Source organism: Diuraphis noxia, unplaced genomic scaffold (genome assembly GCF_037042655.1).
Source record: "Diuraphis noxia isolate RWA-SAM2 unplaced genomic scaffold, SU_Dnox_SAM2 contig0004, whole genome shotgun sequence".
Taxonomy (NCBI): domain Eukaryota; kingdom Metazoa; phylum Arthropoda; class Insecta; order Hemiptera; family Aphididae; genus Diuraphis; species Diuraphis noxia.
Window position 1 is genome coordinate 70,444,326 of NW_028301714.1, and position 22,156 is coordinate 70,466,481.

General features: G+C 26.9%; 2 protein-coding genes across 2 annotated transcripts in view; both read right to left on the reverse strand.

Moving 5' to 3' along the window:
- The window catches only part of LOC107169535 (uncharacterized), a 101,642-nt gene that overhangs the window by 32,625 nt on the left and 46,861 nt on the right, over window positions 1-22,156 (reverse strand). The window contains exons 5-7 of the mRNA XM_089226592.1: window positions 17,145-17,243; window positions 15,693-15,791; window positions 6,400-6,603 (exon numbers count right to left, since the gene is read on the reverse strand). Coding sequence (XP_089082718.1) covers window positions 6,400-6,603; window positions 15,693-15,791; window positions 17,145-17,243 — 402 coding nt within the window. The remainder of the gene's footprint in view (window positions 1-6,399; window positions 6,604-15,692; window positions 15,792-17,144; window positions 17,244-22,156) is intronic.
- Window positions 2,518-5,395, reverse strand: LOC149056446 (uncharacterized). The gene has a single exon (XM_089227816.1). The coding sequence runs from the start codon at window positions 5,119-5,121 to the stop codon at window positions 3,289-3,291; it is 1,833 nt and encodes a 610-aa protein (XP_089083942.1). The 5' UTR covers window positions 5,122-5,395; the 3' UTR covers window positions 2,518-3,288.

The following is a 22,156-nucleotide window of genomic DNA, read 5'->3' on the forward strand; positions in this document are numbered from 1 at the left end:
TTTTTAATATTGTATTTTAAATGAAAAGTTGGCCATTATAACATTTTATAAATATTTTTGAATGCAATTTAAAACATATTTTTAATCTTTTTTAAAACATTAAAAAAATATTTTTTTGTTACTTGGGACTAATATCTATAGAACCGCAGCGAACTTAGTGATATTATATTGGCTAATGGAATAATAACTTATAATCCGTCATATTACATAATATTGTGTTATTAGTTTATGTGATTTGTGATTGCTATTTGTATAAATAATATTTGTAATAAACCCAAATAAATATTCACATACCAAAGTGATGTGGTTAAGGCCTCAAGGGCGTTGAAGGCTATATTATTACGTAACCGTATATTTCCATACGAAAATATTATTTTCTTTTAATATTTTCAGTACCTATAGTTATTTGAACCATTATTGTTTTCTAAGTTATTTTGTTTACTAATTATATACACACATTGTAGCCCTCTTTGTTACTCAAATTTCTGGTGAAAGGAAATTTTCAATAATGAAATATTTGAATAGCAAACTCAGAAATGAAATTCACAATGAACATCTTGAATCTTTATTCTTTTTTGCTTATGACCATTGAAAACAAAATTCTCATAGAATTAGATAACAATATTATTATAAATGCTGTAAATAAGAAATCTTAACTCTTATCTATAATATGTAAATAAATATTTTTTATAGATAATTGGTTTTTATTATATTATTTTAAATATTTTGCTATACTGTTTATTATTTAGTTATATATTTATTAATTATAAATGTATTTGTAACCCAAACCATAAAACCCTATTCCTAAACTATTAAAACACAATATATAATTTTTAATAAAGCGTTGATTTCTTTATAAAGTATACTACTTTTATTTCTCAGGTATTAGTGGTATTAGTGTTCATACACTTTAAGTTAAAAGAAATAGAAAACAGAGATTAAAATACTTTGATAATACTAAAAATAGAGATATTATTATAAATGAAATCGTGTAATGTATTAGTTTTTATGTAATATTGTAAGTTCTAAAAATAACTAGAATATTTTAATTGGAGCTTAACGCAGCAGGAAAAAAAATTCTCCTGGATAAATTTAAATTTCTCGACCTAAACTCTTTTTCAATTCAGCCCCTGTGAAAATGTACATATTATATTTAATAGGTATTCATCATAATAAATATAAAATAAGTATGAACTCATAACATGCACGAGATAGCTCGCTGAGATATTTTTAAACTAAAATCAATTTTAAACTTATCCGGAAGGGTGATAACTGATTCATGATACGAAATATTTATTTGAACATGGTAGAAGATATTATAATCAGGGTAATGCACTTGCCATAAGTGGCTTATGAATGTGAATCCAATATAGCATGAAATGGAATGTATAGTCCCTCTAGTGAATCTTTTGAAGTAGTGTAAAAGTTGATTGATGTTTATAGTAAAAATGATTTTAAGAATATTCTTTTTACAAACAAGACTAAAATATTAAAAACCAATTTCTATATTGCGCATTACGCTATTTCGAACAGCGTGTACTACAATAATAATACTAACCTAACCTAACCTAACCTAACCTAGCCTAACCTAACTTCCACTATAATTGTAAAGCATATTATTATTATTATAATTATTTTGTTTTATTTTTTATTTTTTGGACAAACCATGTCCCACGAGATTTATAAAACGATATCGAGTGACTTTTGTCGTCCAACAATTCATACGCATTATTTTACGGACTTATCGTATAATCGCCACCGTATAGCGTGCCCAAGTCCATTATTTTTTCTCCATCGGATAAGTTATTTTAATATCTATCCATTCCATGACTTTTATGCGCGAATCATTATGCTTAGTGGCCCAGGGTATAGAATAAAATATACCAAACTCAACATTTACGGTAAAATAACGTAGAGAAATGTGTTCAAAGGTCCACCGAACGGAGATAATATAATCGCGATACGAACCGTCGCGGCCGCAGCGTAAAATCTGTGCCATACCATGTGCTATATATATATATATATTTTGTGGTCGCTATAACTTTTTCGTACGATTTGCGGTTACTAATTTCTCTGTGCCGGTTCGCTCGCGGACCGTGGTCATCATGACTCAAGAGAACATTGTTCAAACTTTATACAGTACCTAGTAGGGTGGTCCTTATTTTTGAACTTTGAAATTGTTGGTGTAGGACCCCCTCACTTTTTTCATTGTTATGAGAAAATCATTTTGGTTAATTTTGGTCGTGACTACTCACTCCCTTCCCGTGCCCCTGGGGGGTTGAAAAATAGCCAACAAGGGTAGTTTTATCATTTTGTCGACCTAACTAAATAAATATGATACCTAGCGAAAAAATGTATAGAATTTAAATTGTAGAACGTAAAGTTTTCAATAAAAAGTTAAAGTATATTATTTATTGTAAGTCTATTACTTTCGAAGAAAAATAACAAAGTACAACATTAAAATTTTTTTTTACCAAATTGATAATTTGTAGTTATTTGAATATATTTGTTGAACGGATGAAATTATAAAAAAACATTTTCTATAAAAGTTATGTAAAATTAAATTTCTCATTAAAAAGGTTATATGTAAAATATTTATTGGATCCTTCATTGCATTGTTTGAGTCAGATTTATTAAATATTATAAATACTAAGATAAAAAAAAAACAGTCATCTTCTAATAAATACATAAAAAAAATATGTTTCTATGCTAATTAATACTAAACTAAACATGTTTTAATACAATTTACACACTTAATTCTTAAATATATATCAAACCAATTATTATTAACTATTTATATTAATTTGAACAATCTTATTTATAAAATTATAATGGGTTTTTCAAATTATTTTTTTTGCAGTCTGGATAATGGCTACGATAGTCACTGACTACTTGCAGTACTAATTGTTTTTGTTCTTCGTTTTTTGTTAACAAATTGTTGTAGTCTTCAATGAGTTTTATACCTCTTTCCGCCGCATCATTTACAACATTTAGTTTCTTTACAATATCAAAAGCATTTTTATAAGATTCGTCAAGAGGCCAAGTAGAAGGATCTTTTTGAAAGAAACTAATATCAAAATTGAATCTATTAAAAAATTCATTAGTTTCACTTGATATAAAATGTTCAATTTTATATTTCATAAAATACGCAATAAATTGGTCATTTACTTGAACTCGTTTACACATTCCAGGTGATTCTTTCTCAAGTTTAAGATTTTTAACCATTTTTTTTTTTTGTTTCAACTGATATATTGATATCAAAAAAAGCTAAACCAACTGATTCAAGACTTAAATACCATAAATGATTTTTAAATTTATTAAATGAAACTCTTGATATACTATCATCAATTGTTTTATAGTTATAAAGTTTTTTAATAAAATATTAAGATCATTATAAGGTGCAGTCGAAGCTAACGTTGCATCAAACCAAGCTTCAATATATACTAAGACCAAAAATATTGAAATGTCACATAACCCTTTCTCTTCTATTTTTGTTAATTTAAATTCATAGCGAAATAAATATATTTTTAGACAATATATTGCCTTAGCCATCCACCTTGTGTGGTGAAAAGCTCCTGGTAAACGGAATGTCTGGTTAGCACCGTGACCAAGGAAAAACAATGTTAGTTCTAATAACTCTCTATAGTCATCACGTGGTTGATTTTCAGACAATTTTGATTTGGCATAAAAAACAATATGGTTAATATAAGGTTTGAGGATTTCATTTACTTTTTTATTTTCAATACCTGGTTTAAATTTCGTTTTGTCTATATTTTTCCACTCTTTTTGAAATCTTTTAAAAATGGGTACATCGCAACCTACTGACTTACTCATTTTTTCGTCAAAAACACTACGAAGAACGATTTCAAAAATGTGGTGACGGCATGGCAAATATAGTAAATTTTTTTCCAAAAGTTGTTCCAATAATATGCATGTACCATTTAGTCGACCAGTGTTTACCGCAGTTGTATCGAAACTTAATGCTTTTATCGATTTTTGAATATTCCAATTTAATAATGTATCATAAATTGCAGACGCCTGCTCTTTTCCTGTACCACATTCTAACTCTGGTATTGCAATAAATGTCTCTACATCTCCATTCGTAATAATCACTGAAAGTCTGTCAATAATATTCTTACCTGTTAGAGCCGGAAGTAGTTTACCATCCCAATGTAAAACAGCAGCATTTAAATTTATTTCTTTAAATTTGTTTTTAATAATATCTGCTCTTTCTTGACGCAAATTCATTCGACAACGACGAATAGACGATCTATTAATTATTAGATCATTTATATCATGTCCTAATGCTTCAGAAAGTACTATCAAAATATGAACAGCGTCTCTATCACTTATTTTGCATTTATCTAAAGCCCCGACAACTTTTGGAGTGATAATATTAGTTTTACCTCTTTTTGTTGGTGATATAGGCTTCACACTGATGTCTGTATTTGCATTGACAATATCCATATCCATATTTTCATCTTCGGCACTACTAGAAGATAATTCTAATACCTCCACATTTTTTATTAAATTCACATTGTTCTGTTGTCTTATATGTTCTGCCTCTCTCCGTTTTTTAATTCGAGCTTCTTTCCGCTGCATTTCATAATCAACTCCATACATAAAACCCGGCCGTCCAACTCTTCGCTGATTTATTAGGAACTGTTTATCTTCTTCTATTTTTAAAATATTTAGTGCATCTATGTGTGCTATATCGAAGATATTATGTAGATTAGAAATAAATTTTTGTTCTTTTATTTTGTGGCTCGCCGTTGTTCTTCCTGCATGTTTTTGTAATTCTCTCCATTCATTATATAACATTTCTACTTTATTGATACAAATTTTATCCGTTTTAGTGGGTATTCGTGCTTTCTCCCAAAATATCAACACTTCTTTTATTACAAGCTTTGCACTATCTCTTACATTAAGTTTTACAACGCGTAGATTGAAGAATAAAGTTCTTAATACTTGAACATTAGACGGTAATTTGCTTCCAGTTATTGCATTAGTATAATGATCGACTAAATATATTTTATCACGTAATATTCTAGCAGCCATTATTAATCTTAAAAAGAACTTAAAAAGAACAATAAATAGAAATAGGTATAAACTATTAAACATATAGAATAAAATTAGAGCTGTTCAAATATTAAACAACGTGACGACGTTGGGACACTCGTACTGTACTAACATACGCTCCACAGTAACTGAGAAATACGTATAAAATCAACTTATTTTATCATACCCATTAAATAATGGACATGATAAGATAAGATAAAACTATTAAACACTCATACTTTGTATCTAATCATATCTCGTACCTATTAAAAGGTATTTATAGTAAATTACTTAACTGAAATTAATATAACAAAATTATAATTTTCTTCAATAATATTAAAATATGTTACAATAGTCCGGTATAACAATAAAATGGACAACTATATGAACTTTTTACTTATAACCTTTTTAATGAGAAATTTAATTTTACATAACTTTTATAGAAAATGTTTTTTTATAATTTCATCCGTTCAACAAATATATTCAAATAACTACAAATTATCAATTTGGTAAAAAAAAATTTTAATGTTGTACTTTGTTATTTTTCTTCGAAAGTAATAGACTTACAATAAATAATATACTTTAACTTTTTATTGAAAACTTTACGTTCTACAATTTAAGTTCTATACATTTTTTCGCTAGGTATCATATTTATTTAGTTAGGTCGACAAAATGATAAAACTACCCTTGTTGGCTATTTTTCAACCCCCCAGGGGCACGGGAAGGGAGTGAGTAGTCACGACCAAAATTAACCAAAATTATTTTCTTATAACAATGAAAAAAATGAGGGGGTCTTACATTAAAAATATAAATATTTTTTTCTTACTTCTATAAATAAGGACCACCCTAGTACCTAGTTGGTATAAAGTTAATTTTTTGAGGTTGTGCGGCTGACGATGACGTTTTAAAAATAATCGTATTTCAGCGAAATATATAATTCAACAATGAAGTCGAATATCATAATGTTATTATGTACTTGGCGTATTGACGTATTGTAATACTAATAATTAGCCACTCGTAAGTTTTGTCGAGAGGACCAATATCGGTACTATACTCAATTTCCCTAAATACCATTTGTTCACGTGATTGTCACTCAATCGTGCATTTCGAAAATAGGTTTTAACGACAATATTATACACAGCAACCGCGACGACTGAAGGGCGTTACCCACTCGGAGCATTCGCCTACCATAACGTCATACGTTATGTTTATTTAGGGGATGAAACTATTGAACTCGACGATATCTCATATTCAAGTTTTTTTTTTCGAAATTCACGTGTATTGAGATTCCTGCAAGTTCCTATATTATACCGCGAAAAAAATAATGTTGTACCTATATACCTTGTTCGTGGTGCTCGTGTTGGCTCCGGCGTGCACTAGCCTACGCACCACGTGAGTGTGTCCTGCGATCGCCGCGTGATGCAGTGCCGTCTGATGGTCCGTGTCAAACGCGTCCAGTCCAACGTCCTCGATGGTGTCCAACAGGAAGTTGACGACCGACAGACGGTTGTTTCTTGCCGCGCACATCAGCAACGTGTATTGTTTCTGTGGAAAATATCGTCACATCCGTATAAAACTTTTTTAGAAAAACATTCACAAGCATTATATTATCTACGAAATAATACGGATATCGGATTTTTAAAATAAAATGTTCTTAGGTCTTAAGATAAAAATGTATACCAAGTATATGACTTCAATGTAATCGTGTATAAATTATAAATCTACAATAATAACAAAGTCAGCTCAACCACTCTTCGAATAGATATATCATAATATTGTAGGTATATCGACCGTAATTTTATTATATCACAAGTTGCACTCAAATAATCTCCCATTTTCAATTATTGAAAATTTTTTTTTAAGGGCTGTTAAACTCTGGTTCTATAATATTATAAACATTTGAATCGTGTTAATTTAATGAACGCAACTCTATAAATTGTTTAAAAAATATATATAGACAGTAAACGTTGTTACCCTAGCTTCTAGGTACAAAAAGTGTAATAATTTCACTATATTAAAATGAACCTACACTTTATATTTGAACATATCTATAAACGTACTAAAAATATAAATATTATCTACTTTTTTTTTTAATATGATAAAATAGAAATATAATTTTTAAAATTGTTTTATGAAAAGAATAGTTTGTTTTCAATGATTATTTTGAATAATATAGTATTTGAATTCAACAATGGGTAGTCATGTTGATTATCATTGTTAGTTGTCATTTAATTAAATTGTGTTTGAACTTTTAAATAGACTTATTTAAAAATTAACAATTCATAGTATGTTTTTTAAGTGTTCAAATTCAAAGATGTAATATTTAATAAATGGTTCCCTCAAAATTGTTTTTTTTTTGTTTTATAAAATATTTTAATCCGTAAAGTTTTTAGAGCTTAAACATATTTTGTATCCTATTAAGTAAATTAACATTTTTTATTCATGAATCTGTTGCTATAATATATTTATTTTATCAAGGAAAAGTAATATTATTCACAGGTGTTTAAACCTTTAAACATTCTTGTGTTTTACTTCACCAAAGTAAAATTCGTCGTGAAATTTTTAAATACTGTATTAATCTAGGTTGTATATATTATCAATACAATAGAGTACAACAATACCTTATGATATTTGTACAAGTTTATATTAAAACAGAACTCTATAGACGTAAATGAAAATCTTACGTATAATGAAAGGCACAAGATTATCTCAGTGAAACTTTTTGGGTAGGTAGCGAACACATTTTATCAACTTTAGACCGATTGTTGAGCATATAATGGAAATATAAATAAATACATTAAAAAAATATTTTATTATCAATTAATGTATAACATATTATTATACCTGTAACTGCATTAGTTCCTTAGTATGCGTATAATAATATTTAAAACAGACTACGTCACTAAACGCGTGAAGTAAATAAAATGTTAGGGGTTTACGCGATAGGGTTACGCCAATGGGTTCAAATGTAGTGAGGGTAATAAATTTAGTTTTTGAAAGTAAAAATTACTCTTGTTTCTATCTTCTAGACATTTTAAACTTAACCTATCTATGTATGTATAACCACACGTATCGCTGTTTTTTTCCCCAGGAACGTTATCCGCGCAGTCTAAATTTATATTATATGGACCGTCGCATTACATAAACGTTTTGAATTATGCATAATACTGTGACAGATTTATGTACAAACCGTGCTTCTATACCATCACGAACCACGGATACCCGACGGACTAGGCAACTCAATCTAGGTTTGGTTTTAATTTATGCTCACCATTAAGTGTACAACAGTCACTACTTGTCAGATTTTTATAAATCAACCTGCAAATCTAATAGGCAGACATGTAGGCTATGCATTAATTATATGATCAAAAATCGCAAAACTTTTGTTGATTACCTATCTCATAACACTTTTGATCTAAAACTAAATTAAGTTTGATCTTGTTATTCTGTAAGAGACTGACGATACTGTCATGATGATGTGTAAAATTATGCTGTTAAATTTTAACATTATATGCCTACGCAAGACACTTAACAACTTTTATATTTTATTGATATTTATTTATTTTAAAAAAAATACCGACGTGAAAACCCAAAGTTACAAGAATACGTTAAAGTGAATTTTTAGTACATATTTTACACGATTGTAATCAAGTGTTGTAAAGTCAAAGAATAATAATAATAATAGTAAATATATAATAAACAAATTACTTTTTGAATTCGTTATTTTTTCCCAGAAATGTATAGTTATGTAGGGTTAAAAGTTTTATTTTATGGGTTATATTTATATTTATAAGTAAAGTAAATGATGGAAAATAAACAGATGAATTTGAATTTCTTAAGAAATCACATATTTCGGGTGAGAGAGATTATACTTTGGGTGGGCTTAGAGTGTAGTGCACTAATGTACCACTTATAACTTGGTTAATATAAAAATTATGTGAAAACAACGTCAGAAAACTGTGCGCATCCAACCAGAAAAACAAATTTTATAATGCCATATTGTCGTATTGCAGTCTCAAAGTCAGTGTGTCGTTTAATTTATTATTAATTAGTAAGTTATTAATGTGAATTTCCGCTGTTGAAATTCTACAACTGTTCACGTATTCTGGAATGTTCTACATTATATTGTGTTATTATATTAATATTATATATGTACACATCCAACAATAATTATACCGAAGGGTGCACCATTTATGGAATAAATTGAATTTAAACGATTTTAGACATATCGACGGTACATTGATAGTAATAATTGATCATAATTTTGTGTAACAAATTTAATAATAATTTACGTAGGTGTATCTACGAGAGTGGGTTCAACAGTTCGACTTTACTTTATGTAGGTAGAATGGTAGATAAAGACCATTATCAGTGCTGTTTTAAATGGTTTTTACTCGAGTGATGTCAAGCCATTTGTGTTGGTTTTAAACTTAGAATTATATACGTGTAATAGACAGCTGAAATTCGAAGGCCTAAGTCGTAAACACAATTTTCACTGTAAACATATTACGATGAAACGCGTTCTAGTTCTAATATCGAACACGGACAGAAATTAAAGGTTACTGTCGATACTGACATCTGTAACATCCATTTACTACTGTGGTACCTACACGAAATCGTTAATTAATATGCGATTGTTAGCAACTTTGAGTGAAACGGATGATGATATTATATGCAAAAGGCCGCCATTGCATTATTTACATACATGACTAACTTGTGAATCGATCGTGTTTTTAAACGTCATGACATCAAACCACGAACCACGATATCAATATTATTGCATCACTCGGTGGAAGAAGAAAACACTTGCATCGTTATAATATAACACACATTATATTCTATATTTTATTTATATATTATAGAAAATACTATAACGTCTCGTCTTTACGAGTTCGGCATCAGCGCATATCGCATTCGCGTTAATGTTGTACCCGGCACGAAAATATAATAATGATAATAATAATATGATGTGTTCGACTTCATAGCAGTTTATGAATAATATGATATTCAACATCAGTAGCGTACTAGCGTATAATATGATACGATATAGTATTACATACAGGTGATGGGTATACGACTGTACAGCCATCCCTTTTTATGGGACACGCGTGCATGAAAATATAGACTTTTTTACGACAGCATTTCGATATAATGCGAACCCGTCCGTTACGCCTTTACGCCCTGGAATCTTTTCACCCTGTATAATATATAGTTTTGATGGCTCGCACGATGTTTGGTTAGTTCCATTTCACCGATCAATCTTCGACCTATTTGTCAAAAACGACACGTTTATAATATGGCCTGACACGAACATTAAACACTGGTGTAAAATTTTTTATCTTTTCCATACTAAATATGAAACGATAGGTAGACCTACCTACTATGTATTATGCGTACGCGTAACGCTCGCCATATACAATTTGTTTGATATCATATTATACAGAATGGTTTACCGATCACGCTTGTTCATTTTTTTTTTTTATCCTTCAATGATGTTAGGTATCAAAATCAAGATTTTTAGAATTTTTTTTAGCACGCGCGTGTAGGTACGGACCATTTATCTATAGATTTTTAATTAAGTTACTTGTTTTACCGTTTGCGGGGAGTAAGTATGTTATACATCTTGCATGATACAAACTTATTTTATTCGAACGATAATCATGTTGTATACTTGTGACGCGACTAACACATTATAATTTAATCAAGTATAGCAGTATTTGAGTTAATAAACTTTAAGTACATCCTTAATAATGCACTTACATTAAATAGGTACCTATACAATAGATGTTATATTTAATCTAGTATCTGCTTATTATGATTGGGAAATTCTTACAAATGATCAATAAGTACTATTTATTGTTATTAATAATTATGATTATTATTTACATAATTAGCCTATTCCACATAAACTTATATCTATATTATCATGTATTATTCCTTATTGCATAAAGTTTATTAATTTACAAACTACCTGTATGAATTTCGATTTAAGTGTGAAAATAAACATTTATATATCTTTATAACTGACTAACTGCTTAAAAGCGTGTGTTGTCGCGTAAATTTGTTTTCCTTTTATTACTATTGCAGAAAACGTAACATTTTATGATTATTAGATAATTACTATAGATCTATAACATATTGTAAAGAGTGAATGCATGGTAAGTTTTTATTCAGTTTTATATTTCATGAGAAAAGATTTTAGATGATCGTACATCATATTGCTGATTTTTATGGCCATGAGTGTTAAACTTAAGACAAACAAGTTTAAGATTTACACGCCTCATAGCATATAAGATACTATATAAAATAAATAATTAATGTGTATTTTATTAGATTTTTATCCATTACTATCCTTTTAATAAATCTCAAAAAAAACTCTGATCTATTTGACGTAGGTGCGTTAATATCATTATGATATGAAACAATACGTTTTACAGCCACGCGTACACAGTTGTTTTGACACCAAACCTTGGAACGCAGCAAAACCAATTTACTTTTTGTGTATTATTGGTTAAATATTAGAATTTATTTCTTATTATCAAATTTAAAAATGAAAAACACTGTCAACGATTAATCATTGAATTTTTTCTTTCTATTTTTATTTTGCAATATAAAATGTAGTTTAAATATTTTTGTATAATAATATATAATATATAATAATAATAATTTTAACCTACAGTACCTTCCACTACAGTTCCCCAGGCTAATGACCTCAGTTGTCGAAGCCCTAACCATAAAAAAAAAAATAATAATAATAATAATAATAATTTAAAAATTAAGATATTAAAAAATCTACCGTACATATTACAGCTGTCAAAGTTGTATTCTTTCAATTCAAGCATTTAAAAGAATCTTTAATATTTACGAATAAATATTAGTGTAGCCCCGACTAAAAGTAATTTTTTTATAATTCGATTGTATGACGGACGCAATCCACGATGAGACGTGTATAAAAACAAATATATGGAAAAACAATTTTTCTCAATAATTTGGTTTGTGCTGTAAAGAAATAAAGGATTTCATCAATGGAAATATTTTTTTTATCTATTAAAAAAATGTGATTGGTTTATTTCATCGCATCTGGGTTTAAGTTATAAAAATACAATATTCTTCGTTGAAAGAAAATTAGAAACCCAAACCTAATATTTATAGGAAACCCATTTTTTCTTTGATAATAATTGTACCCATTATTTAAATTATGCCCTTAAAATGTATTTGATTTGTACTTACATACATTATACATTATTATAATATCATTGTTTGGTGATTGTAAACTTACATTTGATAACATATTATTAAAAATCAATTTATATTTGTTTATATAGGATGGTATACGATGGTCGATACCGTTTAGATATTGATTATGTTATAACATTCAGTTATTTTTCTGTATACAATATTCATAAAACCTGATAGATACAATATTGTATAAGACCGGGAAAGTGTTGTCACTCATTCTACTGTGTATAACAAAAAGCCTACCCAAACGGTTTTGAATTTAACTTGTCATTACATAATTAACACCATAGGCACTGAGGATAATATATTAAATCTAAATTTGGTGATAAATCATTGGATTACGAAAAACGAATGAATAGAGATGGTCTTTTAGCCTATATTAATTATTCTAAGTGATGTTGATCTAAATTTTAAAGCAACATATTTCATATAATATTATTAACTGTTGTTAACTTATATTATCTCATAAATGCTCGAATAGGTAGAGGCATAAATAGCTTAAAATTAATCAAAATATTTCGAAACATTCAAAGTCTCGCTATAATCACCTACGCGTGATTGCCTATATTTAATAAAAAAAAAATTATTGCAAAGATTTTACATTTAAATAATCATAAAATAATATATAAATATTATAATAGAAAAAAACTCAAATATATACAATATTATTATAAGTATAATTTTTTTTCTACGATTTAATTTTTCCTTCTCAAAATTTTTATTTAAAACAAACTTTGGGGAGTTAAGCATGATTGAAACTTAAATTAAAATTATGAGATTGGATGACATATTTGATTCTTACAAAAGAAGTGTTGATAACGCAAAGAAAATTCATCTTTCACCATCATTAAAACGAAGTGGGACTATGCTTTACTGAAATGAATAAAATCAACCAACACTCAAAAGCTTGAAAAAATAATGACACTTGAACCACTTTTACATTCTCGTCAACTAAGTATGTATAGACACTCTAAGAAAAATAAATCAAAGTACAGTTATAATATTTTATTGAGATCCACTTTAATAATTAAAAGTACCAAACATTATTTCATTAATTATAAGTTACAGCTACGTAAATAATTTTCCATTTTATAACTGGATTTGATATTTTAATTAAAGATTATTGTATTATTGTATTTATGCGTATTATAAAACCATACAAAAATGTATTTTTACACTTTCTTCAAAATCTCTGCATTTATATTAATTATAATTCTTACAACTATTATTAAGTTTTAAATTTTAATGTTTTAACACACATTTAAAACGATGTTCTAAGGAGACTCGCGTGTTTCTACTCATTCTAGAATATCTTTAATGTGGTTCAAATATTTTGAAACCAATCAAACTTTCGAAATCCCATATATCATATACATATCGGACTTGCGACTGACCACTAGCTATTTTCTAAAAAGATGACTCAAATAATTTGGGAAACTCATATTAATATTAAAATAAAATCATTTAATCATACATTTTGCTACACGCGAAACTCCAAACTATCACCACGTTAAAATATAATTATTTCGTTGTAATATTTGAATATAATTTAGTCTAATATTATTTGGTGCATTGGTCATTATCAATAATATGTTTTGCTATCACAATCACCAGTATTTACCACATATAGAGAACTTCATATTCTAATATTTCATAATGATTATTTTATAATTGTACACATAAGTAATAATAATAATAATCTAATAACAAGTGAATTTCAGATTGTGTGTTAGCTTCAAAAGTTTCTCATACCATCTAATATAGATCAGAATTGGATGTAAAATAAAATAGCGATTTTTAAATTTCAAAACTGGTATAAGTTTACTGAAAAATCGTATGATTATTTATTATATCAATAAAAACCATATAACTTACAGTGACCATCCTCAATTTTACAGATGTAATTATAATCATGATAAATACATGTTTTTGTTAATAAGTACTTTAATTAAATTATACATATAATATTAAAAATTTAAATTATTTTATTTTAGTAATTATTTTATTTAATTAATTGTCTTTCTTATTTTACTTTGATATTATAACGACAATTGATAGGGATATAAACGCTCCCGTAGTACCGATTTTTTTCATAACTTGGGATATTAATATTTTATAAATTATATTGATTATTTCCTTTTTTTTTTATACAACGTTATGGAATATGGTCACATTTAAATAATAGCTGACCAGATTTCACATTATACCAAGTAAAATTGTTGTTATTATTAGTTAATATATATATATAATTTTTGTTAGTCATCAGTATTACATAATTACATTTTAATTATTTATAAATATTAATTTTTGAGTTTGACTATAAAAAAAAAATTATATAAAAATATAAGAAAGTTCGAGGTTTTTTAGATATTTTTAAAGGTATAAATAATTTTTAGTAAACAAATAATAACCTTAAAAATTAAATAATTGGAAATAATTTAAGGGAAAAATATATTTACATTTTAGATTATGATATCTAAACATTTTTTTTTTTTTTTTGTTTAAAGGTTTCATTTACAAAGATTATTAGCCTACATCTAAAAGTTTATTCCAATTATAATTACAACAATTTGAAACATATAAAATTAATATTATAATTTACATATTTGTGTCATAATTTGTTGGAAAATAAAAATTCTCCAACATCACGTATTTTGCCTCGCATAAAAACAGTTTCCACAATGTTACGACAGTTTTTTGATTTATGTTTTTGTAGATTAAAAACTATTTTAATTAAATTTATTTAATCGTTCAAAATTTGGCTATGGGAATCAAAAAAGTGTATATGTATACCTATATACGGACAACAATAATAATTTTAGTACGTTTACAGAATTCGAATATTAAACTATTTGGAAATAGAATTTGAAGATAATGTTGAAGTTTGGTATAAAATAATATTTTTTTTTTGTAGCAATATTAGTATGTGGGATACAGGCAATATTACAAGTTTGAATAGGTCTTGAATATGAGTACCTACTGACTGAAAAGTAAATAAAAAAATATACTAACGACGCTAGGCTACGCACTATAGGTCGATTCGGAAAATAGTTTGAAATGTAAGCCACCTTAATAATAAATAAATAAATAATGGAAGGTAAAAAAGGTAGACACCGGTTGGCATTATTGAATTCAGAAGTAATAATTTATAACTCCTGAATAGAAAAAAAAAACAAACAATTTTTAGGTGAATTTTGTTTATTATTATTCAGAAGGTAAAAAATCGAGTTTTTTTAGAACAGACCCTAATAGTAAAATAGGTGATCTCAAGTGCATCTATAATAATACTTTTTTTAGTCTAAGAATATTCTCGCATTAAACGCATTAACATTTTATTGTCAACATAATATTATTGTTATTATCGTCATCATATCATAGCTATTATTCAATATCACCTTATTTATCGTGTTTACACTCGCTCCGTAGTTGATAAGCATCTGGACAGCATCGGTGTGGCCATGCCATGCGGCCATTAATATTGGACGCATCCCGTACTGAAACATTTTAAACGACCGATTTATTAAATTTCACACGTACCATAAGGTTTTGATGGAAACGTTCAGTGCTCATAATATATTTGAGGCAAACACGCACCGCGCTGAGTCTTTGCAACGCAGGATCGTAATAGTCAAAGATATTTGTAGAATTTAGGACAGTAAGCACGCGGTCAGTGGTTTAAAATTTATCATTAACGAGCAGATGATATATTATTATTATTATACTTTTGTTGTTACAGATATGAAGTTTGCGTGTTCACCGAAAACACCGGACATAATGTAATAGAACGTTGAAAGAGAGCTTAAACATTGTGTACAATGATAATATTAAGTGTAGGTATGTATCTCAGATATATCATATCAAATTATTATTTTCGAAATTCTTCCACCCGTATATAATAATATTTATTTTTGTTTAAAACAATAAGGATAACGTCATTTGAATCATTGAATTAAATTACAAACAGTTAAACTAGGTACTTCATTAATTTAATATAACTCCTACTTATAATTATAATTAAAAAACTGTAATTATTTTTATAACCCATATGGTTAGTCAGTTAGTGAACATTTTAGCGAGGTATTTATTATGCCGTTAATGGCGTTAAATAATATAATAAATAATTATATATTTAACTAGTGTTGCATGCTTACAATTGAAATTTCATCAATAAAAAAACACTAATACTTCATTAGAATTTAAATACTAAAAATTGTTATAAGCTGTCAAATTAATAATAATCGAAAATAAACAGAGCGGAATCAGTGAATTAACGTCAATCTTTCCAGTTTATTTTATAATTTTCAATTACAAAATCTAATCTGGTTTACGTTATTTTAATTTGATTGAATTTTTGTAAAAAGCTAATAACTTGTGCAGTTGATGCTTAACAAATAAAAAGAAATATCGTTTTGGAACAAAAAAACATTAATTTGAAAATTATTTAAATGTGTCATCCATTTAGAAACAATATGCAGTGTCATAAAATAAAAGTATTAACGTTTTATAATAATATACATATACGCTGTATTATTACGGAACCCATAATGAAAAATAAAATTCAAAATATTCAAAACATAACTAAATATGATTAATAAACATATAATTAATTAGAAATTATAATGGCGTATATACCATGATACTCTTTGCATATTATTTGCTATAAATAATTTATTTTTTTTATTTATTAATTTAATTGTGTTAATACACCAAGTATTTTTACAATGTCATAAATTTACAATTTTGATTATGTGTTTACATAGTATTTAAATAGTTTATTGTAAATTATAATAAATTACATAATTTAAAATTTAAATACCATCTATAGATGGTTGTGTTTATATAATTACTTTATCTTTGGCTTCAATATCACACTTCGCATTTATAAGCATCTCCATAATTTCAGTATTTCCTCTTGAAGATGCCCAGTGAATAGGAGCTCTGCCATACTGAAAGTAAAATAAAATATTGTTGTACGTGAATAAGATATTCAACTGTATTAAACAAATTTTTTTGTATTTAATATTAAAAAATAAATAAATGAAATTTTTAATGCAGCATTAATTTAACTATAAAAATGTAACTACATTTTAATTATGCTGTACTACAACCACTATGGTATTGCCATCTAGGCTGTTGTTAAGAACTCCAATAGAAAAGCTATTTAATTTTTCTAAAATATATGCTTTCGCTTAATCCAGAAGAAGTTCTTTGTTTTATCTTAAACCAAATACTAAAATCTGACCCCAAAATCTGTTCAATAAATTAAATGGCTACACATTTTTACAGAAATTTCCGTATAAAATTTCAATCCAATTTCAGCTAGCTTAACAACCATCAAGCTTCCAGAACACTTAAAGAGAACAAACAACGTCCCCAATGCAGAAATAACTGTAGATATTTCACGACCTGAACATTTAAATAACTTTTAAAAGCATTAGGTAGGCGTCTCGATTGAGTGAATTCACAGATTTTCCTTTTGTTTTATATTATTAATAATTAATCATAAATAATTAACGTAGGTATTACACAAATTGAACAATTTAAAAAAAATACTTGGATGAATTTAAGCTTTTAAAAAAAATAAATATTTTCTCTAAAAAAATTGAATTAATGATGTTTCACAAGCATGATGTATTATACATATACCTTCACAAAATAGTACAAGTATAGAACAAGTACATCGTTTTCAAGTAACGATTCAGCAGATTCATTTTTATAGCACTTATTCAAAATAATTAAAAACAAACAAATAAAAACATTTTATTAAATTATTAATTCTAATTATTAAACATATGTCTGTGAGTAATTTCTTAAATGTATCTTCGAGTTTTATTAGTTAAAATAATAATAAAATAAAAGCAAAGAAGAATTTAAAAGATAAAATCATTGCCCATAAACTGAAAACCAGCACATCCATGAAACGGTTTTAAGACCCTAACGCATCTCTCGAAACCACAAAGGTTTAAGGAAAAATGTCAAATGCTATAATAGTTTACTTTTATCCCAGATTATCCAAGGTAAGTTAGACACTAAAACCTATAAGGTTGAATTTTCCCCATCTTTATATTTTTACTTTATTAAAAATAAACAGCATAAACACTACAAAAATAAATCCACGGCATATAAGTACTTACATTAAAATAAAAACCACTTAATGCATTTCATAGAATTTATTTAATACTATAATGTATATGGCATATATAAATATTCAAAAATGAACTTAAAAGGTTTTAGTTCATAATTTGAGCTTGAATCTCTTAATTATTTAATAAATTGTGAATAATTTATAGTCTCAACAGAAAAAAAACAAATGTATGCTCATTTTTCATATAATTATGTGCGTATTTAGTACAAGTTTTTTGAACTATTGTCCCATAATAATATTATGCATTAACTATGTACACTAATTATTACCAACTGTTAGTTTTTCATTGTCTATACAATCCATAACTCTGTATTTCAAGTAAAAGCTCAAGGTAGAGGGTTATAATTATAAATTAAAACTATCAAATGTTTTAACTTATACTAATAATTTAATTACTTTTTATTAGTTGATATACAAAATAATATTTCCGTTAACAAACGATTATTATAGTTGATATAAGTTATTTTGTTAAAAGCGAAAAGTTTTATACTAATCTATAGTTTCTATATGAAAATCTAATATTGTCCATCGGGTCAAAAAAATGTTTTTTAATCATTATTTTCTTCAAATCATAATTTATTAATTTAACCCCATTCAGAGTTCAAGAAATAAAAACAAGGTACATAGGTACTAGGTAGGTACATATTTATTTATCTAACGTTTCGCGTCTGATGTCATGTTCCTATCCGATACAAAATAGCAATAAAGGTCTATCTCAGTACCTAAAGTATGATACTAGAAAGTTTATTTCTTAAATTTACATAAACGATTCCGTTATAGACCGTACGATTATGAGTTTTGCAAACTCAAACTACCTATCAAAATTCTACTAAGACGTTTATTTATATCGTTAAATTTGTTTTCGGTGGTGTCGGACGCACTTTGATAACCGACCAAGCGAAACACCAGATACTTAGCATGAAAACAGTCCCATGATCCCTATTCATGCTAAACCATGATAATGTGCGAGTAATCGACCGTCCAATTAAAGACAAACGGCCCAATTACTGCGAATTGACCTGGATTGGATTATTATTATTATTATTTTTTTTTTTTTACTCACCTTACACATCTCTTTAAGCCATAGTTATAATATTCTAACACACATAATATCTAAAAACTAAGGACGATATTAAAGTGTATGGCAATTTGTATAAAACAGCGATATTTCAAAGACCTACAAGAGAATTTATTAAGCTGAAAATATTTTTTCACTGCACAACGAACTATTGTTGATTGGAAGCAACGGAGTTGTACGAAGTCATTTGCCTTAGTTGCCACTGTAATATCACAATATATCATTCTCTGATACTTCAAAATAACATTATATAATATGTCATATATTTGTTTAGATGACACTAAATGTTTTTGCGATCACTAGCCGTATTACATGAGCAGTATATAGAGTTTACCATTTAATTTGGTTTATGTGTTTCCGAAACACGTGGACTGTAATTAAAAAAACTATTGATTAATGATATATAACATCAATGCAGCTAACATAGAATATACTATTGACCCTATTTACTATTATACATTTACTAAGCAATATTTACGTAGGAATTCAAAGAAAGTTTAACGTAACGTGATCGTTTCATTATGTCTTGTATATTTTAACTGTGATTTATTTTGTTGCCCATGCCTAATAAGATAACACGAGGATTAATGACGCGTATAATTTCTTAATATCACCGTATTATTTTACCTTATAAACTACTTACTTATTTATTTTAAGACTTTTGAATTATTAAATAAGTAAATAGTAAACATCTTTATTTTTGGTTTTGAGGCAATAGAATTTTACACGTCAAGAATTATTTATTGCACATGCAGATAGTGATTAGTGAAACTATTATTTGATTGAAAACTTAAATTAGGTATACTTTTAAAAATTGATTTGTGAAATTATTTTTATATTAAATTAAAATTAGGACATAACGCAGTGACTACATTTGATCACTCGTTTTACTTTAATTATATGCATATTTTTGTATATTCCATCACATTTAAAAATAAATTTTCTAACAGAATTCGGTTAAAACCACAATTGTTTAAAACAAATTTTTGTTATATTTTGCATATATATATATATATCTTGTAGTTTTTCTTACATTTACAGAGAAGTTATTAAATAAATTGAAAATTCATTACATCGAAGTACCACAATGTTATCATTTTTATACCTAATGATTATTTTAATACTTACAATTTTTTTCTTTAAACGAAAAAATTATTATATGAAAAAAAAAATGAGTTGATAAAAATAGATACATTTTCTGATTTTTATTTATAAGCTTAGAAATAATGACCCATTGTTTTTCAAAGCAACAGTTCTTTTTTTCTATGAAGGATCTATAAAATAAGAATAAAGTAGGTATTGAAAAACTTTGGCTTTAGAAAACAAATAAAAATATTTATTTTAGAGTTGTTTGAAAGTAGTGACATATTGTTTTTTGTTTATTAAAATGTTAGTCATACTTTTGTAGTATTCTACAAGTATATTGAAAATACAATATAAACCAAATATGATGATAGTATAAAAAATAATCAATAATCAAATTTATATCATTTTAAAAATAAAACAGTTATCTGATATTAAACAAAAAAAAAAACTGAAATTATTTTTTGAAGATTTTGTTGATTATTTAAAAAGAAATCATCATAAATAAAAAAGAATATCATATTGTTAAATAAAAAGAGTCAAATAATATTACATACTATAAAATAGTTGAATACTATTTTTTAAATTATTATATTTATTTTTCACTGTAAATCTAATATCATTATAGTTGATACATTTTCATTTAAAAACATTTTTAACGATTTACTGCTGAATTTTGAACATTGAACTATCGTGTAATACCATGAGTACCATGCTATAATAATTTCAAGAAAGTAAATTGGAATGATTTTTAAAATAATATATGAGAAAGGAATTATAGTCAGCTGACTAGAACAATCCGTTAAATATTGATTTTAAACCATGTTGTTCTTATCTTCAAAATTTAATGAAATAAATATAATATATTAGTATCGTATTATATTTAATATGATACGATAAGTATACATCGTCCACGATAATCGATTGAAAATGGAATATTCAAATCCAACTTTTTTGACAATACAATAATATAATAGCTACGCCAGTGGTGGATAACGGACGTACATATTATTATCTTAACCACCGTTGAATCTTATATTAAAACGTGTTCCGCATACATATTGTATATTGCCGTATACGCAATTTAGGTACGAAGAACATTTGAGAACAATATTGCAATTGCCCCAATGTAAAATTACCTCAAAAAATAATAATTCTCTTTATTCTATCCTCATTATATAGTCTACAGAAAACACGTCTGATCAAGTAATATAACTTTATCGTATTTTTATGTTTATGATATTTTCTTTTTCGGAAACACCAAAGTATAATATAACCAATGTAAAGGCGATTTAATAACCGTCAGTGATCAGTGATTTGAATCTACCAGAAAATTGGAATTTGTTGGTAAAAATGTGATTTGAATGCGTTACGTCAGTTTGAATTCAGTGCTCATAAAGCAGGTTATTTTTATACATTTCATTTATTATATATATTTTAAAGATAAATCCTGACTAGGTTGGTGGAATACAATGTACTGAAGTCATAAAGGTGTAACGAGTGTCTAGCCATCAAGCGGTACAGCTCAAGTACGAAAATCTTTGATGTACGAG